Source organism: Euwallacea fornicatus, chromosome 7 (genome assembly GCF_040115645.1).
Source record: "Euwallacea fornicatus isolate EFF26 chromosome 7, ASM4011564v1, whole genome shotgun sequence".
Classification (NCBI taxonomy): domain Eukaryota; kingdom Metazoa; phylum Arthropoda; class Insecta; order Coleoptera; family Curculionidae; genus Euwallacea; species Euwallacea fornicatus.
Window position 1 is genome coordinate 2,841,361 of NC_089547.1, and position 9,650 is coordinate 2,851,010.

At 36.4% G+C, this 9,650-nt stretch overlaps 2 protein-coding genes across 3 annotated transcripts; one reads left to right on the plus strand and one right to left on the minus strand.

Annotated features, from left to right (window-relative positions):
• The first annotated feature begins 845 nt into the window (after positions 1-845).
• Positions 846-7,643, plus strand: LOC136339892 (protein argonaute-4-like). 2 transcript variants are annotated; one of them, XM_066283467.1, is made up of 15 exons: positions 846-1,064; positions 1,119-1,707; positions 2,540-2,681; positions 2,733-2,923; positions 2,975-3,246; positions 3,297-3,440; positions 3,493-3,847; positions 3,907-4,238; positions 5,096-5,226; positions 5,318-5,533; positions 5,594-5,804; positions 6,481-6,719; positions 6,774-6,918; positions 6,982-7,118; positions 7,314-7,643. In XM_066283467.1, the coding sequence occupies exons 1-15, from the start codon at positions 1,052-1,054 to the stop codon at positions 7,542-7,544; spliced, it is 3,348 nt and encodes a 1,115-aa protein (XP_066139564.1). In that variant the 5' UTR covers positions 846-1,051; the 3' UTR covers positions 7,545-7,643. The 2 variants fall into 2 exon arrangements, with proteins under 2 accessions (XP_066139564.1, XP_066139565.1); XM_066283468.1 differs by having other exon boundaries at positions 847-1,064; positions 2,540-2,682; positions 2,743-2,923.
• Chchd2 (Coiled-coil-helix-coiled-coil-helix domain containing 2) lies at positions 7,249-9,389 on the minus strand. The gene is made up of 4 exons (XM_066283505.1): positions 9,228-9,389; positions 8,595-8,767; positions 8,225-8,428; positions 7,249-7,997 (listed from the first exon to the last, which is right to left on the minus strand). Exons 1-4 carry the CDS (start codon positions 9,275-9,277, stop codon positions 7,987-7,989), a joined length of 438 nt encoding a protein of 145 aa, XP_066139602.1. The 5' UTR covers positions 9,278-9,389; the 3' UTR covers positions 7,249-7,986.
• Between the last annotated feature and the right edge of the window lie 261 nt (positions 9,390-9,650).

A 9,650-nucleotide genomic window follows, 5' to 3' on the forward strand; every position in this document is an offset into this window, starting at 1 on the left:
CTCTTGAAATTTCTTTTTTCTCTAATCAATTTTTTTCCTAATATTTCTAGATATTTGGCTGATCTGCCTTTGGATTTCTGTAAACCAAAGTAGGAATTTTTGGGGACACACATATCTCAGACTCGAAGCTACTATTACGTCAAAATAATTTCTCTTTCAAAAAGCAGTGGCGTAAAACATCCTTAAGTATAATAATTATAGAAAATATTCGTTCATTTTTCCTTTCAAGAATGACTCAATTTTTTTCTAATTTGGCTAATCAGCCTCCGGTTTAGAGGCAACTCAAGCAGGGATTTTCAGACCGTAACTCAGGATAAATTTTACTATTCAGTTGGTACTCCCCTGACTTTGAAGCCCACAGAGCAGCGACTTTTAGGCTGTATTTCATATTTATTATTTGATTGGTTTGAAAAGCAAAGGAGTAACATAGGCCTAAATGTTATTCTCAGATTTAACCGAACCTAGGAGTAGGTTTACCGTTCCGGCAACCCCAATTGGTGCATGTGGCATCATTCCCAGAAAGTAAAACATGGAATCCACAATAGAAGTCTTTCTAGTCCATAGCAAGAACTAAACATGCAGGTACCCATTTAAAAAATGACAATTTTAGTTAGCGCCGTATTTATGCTTTCATGGTGCCCTGAACAAGTCTTAATTTGTGTCTTATGTAAGTACATGTTTATTATGTAAAGATAAAGGGAAATTGACGATAATCTTGATTCATATTTAGTATCACAGAATACAAATGGTTTATTGTTTTGTATATATGGATATTGCACAACTTTGGATACTATCACATCATGCCTACTTCATTGTTTAATTAAAGAAAGGTATGTTGTTACATTTAGAAAATTTGTAATTTTCTTTGTTATGTGAATATAAGATAGTAAGATTAGATAAGTATCAATACAAATCGGATAAAACTGACAAAAATAACCATTTTAATCATTTATGGCTGTATCATCTGTAGTGTTAGCAAGTAAATATTTGAAGAACATTATTAGACGAGGTACTTCTCACTTCCTTTATTCGATTCTAAATTAAAAAAATAATGGTCCGAAAAGGTAAGTTTTGCTGCTTAATACTCTTATGAGGATTATAAAATTAAATTATTGAAGGAAAGAAAAAAATAGAAAAAAATATACCTGCATCTACGACCAGCAATGATTCTTCTCCGGTAACCCCTCAGACTCCGTCAGAGAGCAAAAATGTTTTCTCATCGGGATCTCAACCAAGAAGTCTCGCGGTACAAGAAAATCTTGAGAATCCGATATCTGATCGACCACATTGTCAACAGTTTAGAGGTCGGAATCAACTGCAAAAGGACAATCAAGGACCGCAAAAACAACCCTTCAATGCCTATTCTCATTCAACCAGTGCCAAAAGTTTAGGCGAAAGAAATAGTCCTTCGTCAGCAGATCTATCAAGAGAGTTTGAAGGGCAAAGTCCATCCTCCAGTCCTTGCCAAAAGCAAGAAAAATTGCAGGGACGACGTCCGGTTCAGGACGATAAATGGGGTAAAAGACAACCCTCGGGACAATATCAACGACCTGGTTACGATGGACGACGGGATTATAAAGAATACCCACGAAGACAAGGTGGAAGTTATAACCGAGGAAATACAGAAATTCAACAGTGGCAGGAGTTCAGGGGTCAGCGATTTACTGAATCTCGAGAAAGGCCTCAGCCGCAACGGAGTATAAGCAGGTGAATATGCTCAGATAGTATTAACGGAAAAAGTGAAAACTAAACTAAAGCCAGAAACGTATCAGCCTAATCTTTAATCTTCTAAATCTAATCTAATTTTAATTAAAATATTTATTAGTTGTTCTTGGAAGAGAAAATATCTGAGGAATTTACGTAAATAGGGTTGGTATCAACATAATTTAATATTTGAATTTCACTAGTTTTACTAAAAACTTGCATTTCTACGGTACGCCACTGTTTCGGCCATAGTTGGCGGCCAAAGGTTTCTTCTGCTAAATCAAAAACTCGCACCCCTATTTTATAAATATCAGAAGAGCACTAAGTTATTTTCCAAAAATGACTAGAAAAATTGCAAATACCGCGTTTTTGTAAAATTTTCTTGACTTCTTTCACTACCTCAACGCCACTGCTATGACCTTATTGTCAAATCACAAGTTTCTCCTTTGTGTAGCAAAAATTCACAACACTATAGCAAATATCAGGAGCGTATTAAGTTACCTCCTCAAAACGGAATTAAAAATGCATTCCAATGTTACCAAAGGTTTTCCTCTTCTATACACCATTAGTTTGAAAATTGTGTTGGAGCTCAAACTTTGTTGTGCGAAATCAAAAGTTCCTAATCCTGTTTTGTAAATATCAGTATTGTACTAAGATTATTTTGCAGTTGATTTGCAACATTTTGCCACAAGATCACTTGCATTTCACCATCATCACCCTTTCGAAATCTAAAGATTCTTCAATTTAACGAAGATTTCACTACCCTGGATTTCAAATATCAGGGGCGTACTGAGTTACATTTTCAAAACAAGATAATATTGTTTTTTCTCTTCAGGAGCTTCTCAAAGACGCCTCAAGCATGGGGCCAGCAACACATTTCTGAAGTCCCGAAAACTCCAATTAAAGAAGAAACTGCGTTGAAAAACAACCTGCAAAGAGCGTCTCACTCTGGAATCTCCACTGAACCATGTGGTCAAGGTAATAACGCCTTTTAAGTTGATTTTCCCACCTCTTCAAAAACGAATTTGGTGCAACCAGATGGAGAAGGTGGTGCAGACATTCCATTCGTTTACAAGAAGCCTGGTACTTTGGCTACTCAGAAAATTCAAGTGCAAAGCAACCACTTTGCCCTAAATTTGGGCGACCTCAAAGAGGCCTATCAGTATGACGTCAAAATACAAGAAAACCAAACAGAAATTAAACAGGAACGAAATAACCAGTAGGTATTTGATACTCTTTTGACTACCGCCCAAAGCCAAACCTTATGCAGACAAAAAATGAGTGTAGTAAGCAGAAACAGAAAAGTAAAGGACAAAGATAAGCTCAAAGTAATGGAAGCGTTTCTGGCAAAGCACTTTCCAGGGAGATATCCTGCGTTTGATGGAAAAGCAATCATGTACGCTTCCAAGCCACTAGATCCGGATCTACATCATGTGATAAACGATATGGATATTGTAATCTCAGACAACCGCGGAAACTCCAAAAGTTTCCACATTCAAGTTCAATGGGTGAAACTCCTGGATCTGAAGCCTCTGCCTTCAAGTAACGAGAGACTTGAGTTATCCTCAGTATCTGATAGATTCTCCTTTCAGCTCAAGAAACCCCAGTTCACTTTTTCAGAGACGTCCATCAGTGCATTGAGGTGATATTCAAAAACGCCCCTTTAACCAGTTTCACCCAAATTGGCAGGGGTTATTTCCGGAAGCCTGAAAGGCAAGTGATTAACTTGGGATCAGGTATGTCAGGCAAATTAATCAGTTCCCATTTCAATTTTATACAATCCTGCAGGATTGGAGATGTACCATGGTTTTACCCAATCGGTTGTGATGGGGGGCCGATGGGAAAAGATAAGACCGCTGCTAAACATTCATCTGACTCACAAGGGGTTTTATAAAAACCAAGAAATATTGAAGACTTTTGTAGAAATTCTTAAAGGAACTGTTACATACGAGGAATTCACTGTTCATCATTTGAATAACTTAAACAAACGGCAATTACACATATTGAATGACTATATCGTGAACTTGAGGGTGTCTTATCAGGTGCCATCGTCTCCGAGGAAGACCTATAAAGTTAGAGAATTGGGTAAAAGTCCCATGAAGGAAAAGCTGAGCAATGGAACTACCATTTTCGAGTATTTTAAGTGGGTATTCTTTAACACAGTAATCTTGTAAATAATGAAACTACGATTTTTTAACGTAGAAATCACAAAAAATACACCATACAATATCCAAACATTCCCCTACTGAAAGTCGGAGCAGTCAAGAGCAACATTATGATCCCTCCAGAGCTGTGTGTGGTTGAAAAAGACCAAGCAGCCAGCAGGAAACTTGACCATTTCCTGGCAAGAAACTTAATTAAGGAGGCCTCTATTAATACTAAAAAGCACAGGGAAAATACAATGGAACGATTCAAGGAATCGAATTTCGATAAGAGCCACCATTTGAGGGAGTTTGACTTCTCTGTGAGTGCCCAACTTGAGGTGACTAATGCGCGAGTTTTACCGCCACCCTCGCTTGAGTATAACAACAAAGGTGAGTGAATAGTAATGACTCGTTTGATCGGAAATAAAATAGCTCCCCACAAGGGGATCCCCATTCACACGGTCTTCTTCATGAGAACCAAATCACTTGGTTTTGGTTTGAGAAAGGGTTATTCTAATCGAAATGGGAACTTATTAAAGTATACAGGGGTTCTAAAAAGGTTGTATCAAACTTAAGGAGGTTATAAAAGACGTTGCAGTGAACATTTTTGTATAGAAACCTCTAGCCAAAAATTAGTCGTTTTGACTTAAGAGTGATTTTCGTTCAAAAACGTAATGCTAGCTAGTTGATAGTAAAAGATATCGATATTTAATTCATTCTTATTAAAGATAACGCAAAAAAAAATAAAGATTGAAAGTGATCACCCCCAACCCGTTTACATATATTCATTCTTTGCACACTAAATCGCGCACTCATTGTAAGATGTGGGGATCTTGCTGCGTCAAAAAGGATCTGCCCCTCACAATTGCTTTTCGGTGGCTATAGAAATTTCATATACCAGCGCTTTGTTGTAACCCCAGGGGAAAAAATCCAACGGGCTAAATCGGGATTTCGCGGTGGCCACTTGAAAGGTTCGTCTCTTGTGATTCATTGCCGATAAAAATGTGGATTTAGATTACTCAGTAAAGTACACGCAAAACGTGCGGGTTTCCCGTCATATTAGAACTACGTGCAACGTGGAGATAAGGAATGCAATTGATAAACTTTTATTAAGGGATAAAAAAGTGTTTATTATTATTCTATTCACTGGAAATGGATATTGAGGTCTTTTGAACACACTATACCTGCCTAGCAACTACCTAATATAGGTATAGTTATGAATGAATAAAAATCTATGAATTTTTTAGTTGTAGTCGAAGTCAATAATGGAATTTGGAAAAATGAGAAATTTCTGAAACCACAAAAGATATCAAAATGGGCGATCCTGAATTTGGATAGTAACATCAAAATGTACCAACTGGATACGTTTGTCAAGGAGGTAGGCTCCTTTGCCTGATGCTCTATTTTTTCTTTTCCTTATCTCTCTTATGTGTTCAGAAATGATACAACAAAAATTTATTCTTTTGCAGCTCAAAAAAACATCTAGATATAGCGGAACAACTTTCGAATGCCCATCACCAGACTATCTTAAACTAACCACTGACGGTAGCTTTGATTTTACATTGACGGACTTCGAAGAGTTTTTCAAAACGCACAAGACGAAGGGCTACAACATTATTTTCGTAGTTCTTCCAAGAGGGTTTATCGGCGATAGAGCGTATGCGAATGTTAAAAATGCGGCTGAGGTTTGTTCATCTGAATCACGTACTCTCGAACATGATTACGTTATTTTCGTATTTCTGCAGATTATAACTGGTTGTCTCACGCAATGCATAAAATCGAGCACACTTAGCAATATGAAAATTAGTACTGCAACGAACCTTTTGCTGAAAGATAATGGCAAACTGAATGGTACTAACTACAAATTTTCAGTTGATACTAAACCGCTCATCCTTAACGATGAAAAACCATTTATGCTTTTGGGAGCTGATGTGACACATCCTGGGCCAACCGCAGGTAAATCATTAAATAGCAATCATTGGTTACACCTTTAGGACCAATAGCATTCACTCTGACCTTGGTAGGGATGAATAACATAATTTCTTTTCTACCTACTTCATATGTGGTAAGTAATACATGAGCGTGAAGAACCTATACAGAATGATTGAAAACTATGAGATCAAACTTTTGGGGATTATTCGATGCAGTAATTGAAGACATTCGAGTATAAGAACCCATGTCCGGATATATCTCCCTACGGGGCTACGGCCTTATGATACTTTAAGACAGTTATATGCCAAAATGTTTTTATCGAATTTTAGTACGTTTAATTTTTTGTTTATTTGTGCAAAATAACTTTACAGTAATTGTTGAAAATGATAATTGTGAATTTCGTTAGTTCGGATAACATTGGATTGGCAGAGGTGGTTCAGTTCTGTAGTTTCCTAAGTCATCCGATCTAATACCTTTAGATTCCTTTTTATGGGGACACGTAAAGTCTCTAGTTTGTGAAATCCTAGAGGAAACCCAACAAGACCTGGTTGCATGAATTACTGCGACATTTGAAGCCGTTCAAAACAATTATCAAATTTTTAGCTAAATCCACAAAAGCCATGTACGTCATCGCAGATCAAAATCATTGTTCCCCGAAACTATTCCAAAAACTTTCGACTATACCTTTTTCCTATTACAGCAATTCCTTGCAGTATTGCAGCCACAGTCGCTTCTCACGATCCAACGGGCTTCCACTATAACTTTAAGTTTCGCTTTCAAACACCCGGAATGGAGGAAATTCACGATTTCAAGAACATCGTGATAGAACATTTGAAGTTTTTCTACAAAAAGAATAATACCAAGCCTGAAAAAATAATATATTTTAGAGATGGTGTGGCAGAAGGCCAATATTCTAAAGTCAAAGCAATAGAGTTAGCGGTGAGTTGGCCTAAGGCCCTGCAAAGTAGATTTTAAACGCTATTTGCATATTAGGGAATCATCAATGCTTGTAAAGAAATACAGAAGGATGGCTACGAACCGAAAGTCGCCTTTTTAGTGGTCCAGAAAAGGCATCACACTCGGCTATTTCCAGTCAACGATAATGACTCTGTAGATTTTAATTATAACGTCCCACCAGGTATGTTAAATCTATCACAGAATCACCTTCCTTTAAGTCTAAATGCACTATTTTACCCTTTAGGCACGTGCGTAGACACAAATATTGTCAATCCTGGTTTGCAGAACTTCTACTTACTTTCTCATGCCAGTATTAAGGGAACTTCTAGGCCTACCAAATATACCACAATTTACGACGACTTAGATATGTCCAATGACGAAGTAAGACTTCTTTTCCGAATTCAGAGACTTGCAGTATCAGAATTTTTCATATTTCTAAACAGTCTGAATGAAAAGCATACTACTGCTATATGCACTTTCTGTCTATTCATGGAGAAATAAAACACAGCTGTGATTATATGAATGTATCATTGTAGTTTCATACATTTCATCCATTTACAGAATTTTTGTTTTCAGATTGAAGAACTGGCTTACTACTTATGCCACATGTTCGCGAGATGCACTCGGTCGGTGAGCTACCCAGCCCCTACTTATTATGCCCATTTGGGAGCGTCAAGGGCAAAAGCCTATCTCCTGGCAGCAATAAATAATAAAGAGGTGCTTGATTTTGAAAATATGGACTCCATAACGTCCAAATTGAAAGTGCAATCTCAAATTCTTGAAGAGAACCCCATGTTCTTTATTTAGGGTTATTCAATGAACGTGTTTTCATAGTTATACTTGAATTCATTCTATCAAAATTTGATTACATGTAAAATAATAAATTTTCAAAAGTACATACTATAATACCGACTTAAAACTTATAAAAACTTACAAAAACATACTTCCTTCTCCTGTCCCCACTCAAGTGCTTCTACTAGGGCAGTAGAAACAAATTGTTTGTAATTGAATGCTTCAACTCTTAATTTATTGCAATAAAATAATAAAAAATGCACGATAGAGAAATTTCATGAAAAACCACAATAACAAACGATTTATTTTAAAGGATAAATTATATATTTATTGAAGCTGGATTCGAGTACCACCATTCAAAAGTTAACACTGAAGGCTTTTAATTCGCAATCCATTACGAGTGCTTCAAGTTCTAATTAAAACTAAAATTGATTTCCTTCTACGGCTCCTAAATTATTTATGCCACATCTGAAAGAAAAAAGAATTTTTTATTAGCAAACATTAGAAATAAATCTTTAACGAGGATAAAATTAAGTCAATGGTTCACTAGATATTTGATTTTAAACTGATTATTAAAGTTAACCATGATGCAATTAAACAGAAAATTTATTTTCTGTGCAAAATTTTTACCATTTACACAGATGTAGGTGCAATGACTATGATGAAATTCAAAAACATATTAAAAAAACACTTACTGTTCCTGATTTTGCATTGTTGGATAGCTTCATTGAATCCTTGGCACAAGGTCAAATCAGACTGGGTGGAGGCGCATTGCAAAAATTGTTTAATTTCCCAAGCGCAAGGACCAGTGGGCTCATTAGGTTGTGGTTGTCCATATTCTTGTATTGGGGCAGCCTGTTGTTGAGGAACAGCTTCATTGGATCCACCACTGAACATACCTTTACACAAAAAGGGAATGTTCAGTTTTCATCATCATGTCTATCATTTCCTCAGTCTTTTCTTTCATAAATTGCAAAAAACTCAAAACCATGGAAAAAATTCTTTAAGATTCATAATGAGCGGTACTTTTGCTTTGTATATTTGAATTTCTTGGCAATAACTCACCTGTTACAGCATGTCCAACTGTATGTCCAATAGCAGATCCAATGGCCACGCCACCAGCAGTGGCAGCCATCTGGCCGAAGAGGCCAGGGCCTTGAGATGGTGCTGGGGCAACGGGAGCTGCTTGGACTGGAGCTGGTGGATGAGGTGGAGCAGTCCTGGCTGGTAAAGTGGTCCTTAAAAATAGACATACCAAAAAATGTAAAATGAAAGTTAAAACGGAATAGATTTTCATTTAAATTTCTCATTGATGAGCTCAGCTGATGTACATTTTCATCCCAAGCTTCAAGCTCTATAATTTAACCTACATTTGGTCAACATAATGTGCTTGGTAATCCAAGAAAGCTCATATGCTTCCAATTTTTAAATTGAGGAGCAAACCAAAAAATATAAATGACTAAGTGATTTGCACGGTGAAAAAGTTAGCAATGCAAGCTTTCTTTGTAATGCCATGTTAAGCTGTGTTAAAATAATGATTAAAAATGAACACTCCATGGATTCATAACAATTATTTACTTAAAAAATAATGGAATATTTTATCGTTACGCCCAATTATTCCTGAACAAAAAGAAACGTGGTTTTTGCTCAAAAATGGGGGACCAAATTTATATATTTTAGGTGTATTGTTAATGTTACCTTGAAGGTGCCGCTCTTGAGGGGGATGCCGTGCGTCCTCGTCTGGGCATTTTCAATTAGTTTTTATCACAAATCGTAAATATTAAAAAAAAAATCTAGAGCTTTGTTTGTTACGTAAAAGCACTGAATACGACTCAAATCGCACAATGTTTATGACAAGACAAATTGTTGACGTTTCTAGTAAAGGATCTTTAACGTCATGGCCACGCTGCCAATACTTAACGTGAAAGAGAATTAAATAAATTCGTTCAGTTAATTTTATTTAGGTACTCAGTATTAGCCCTTTCTTTAAACAATTATCCAAATTTGATTGGTCACTATTAGCTGAATTTCAAATATAGTTATAGTTGAATTGTGGTATTTCCGCATTGGAAAAAACCGCGACTGCTATGATAGTATATTTGTACACGAGGGATAAATATA

Excerpts from the sequence above, each read along its gene's own strand:
- LOC136339892 (XM_066283467.1), top strand. Across the intron at positions 2,682-2,732 it reads CCACTGAACCATGTGGTCAA|GTGCAACCAGATGGAGAAGG; the intron begins GGTAATAACGCC and ends AAAACGAATTTG. Across the intron at positions 4,239-5,095 it reads GCTTGAGTATAACAACAAAG|TTGTAGTCGAAGTCAATAAT; the intron begins GTGAGTGAATAG and ends TGAATTTTTTAG.
- Chchd2 (XM_066283505.1), bottom strand. The coding sequence starts at position 9,277 with ATGCCCAGACGAGGACGCACGGCATCCCCCTCAAGAGCGGCACCTTCA. Across the intron at positions 8,768-9,227 it reads TCAAGAGCGGCACCTTCAAG|GACCACTTTACCAGCCAGGA; the intron begins GTAACATTAACA and ends TCTATTTTTAAG. Across the intron at positions 8,429-8,594 it reads AGTTGGACATGCTGTAACAG|GTATGTTCAGTGGTGGATCC; the intron begins GTGAGTTATTGC and ends TTTTGTGTAAAG.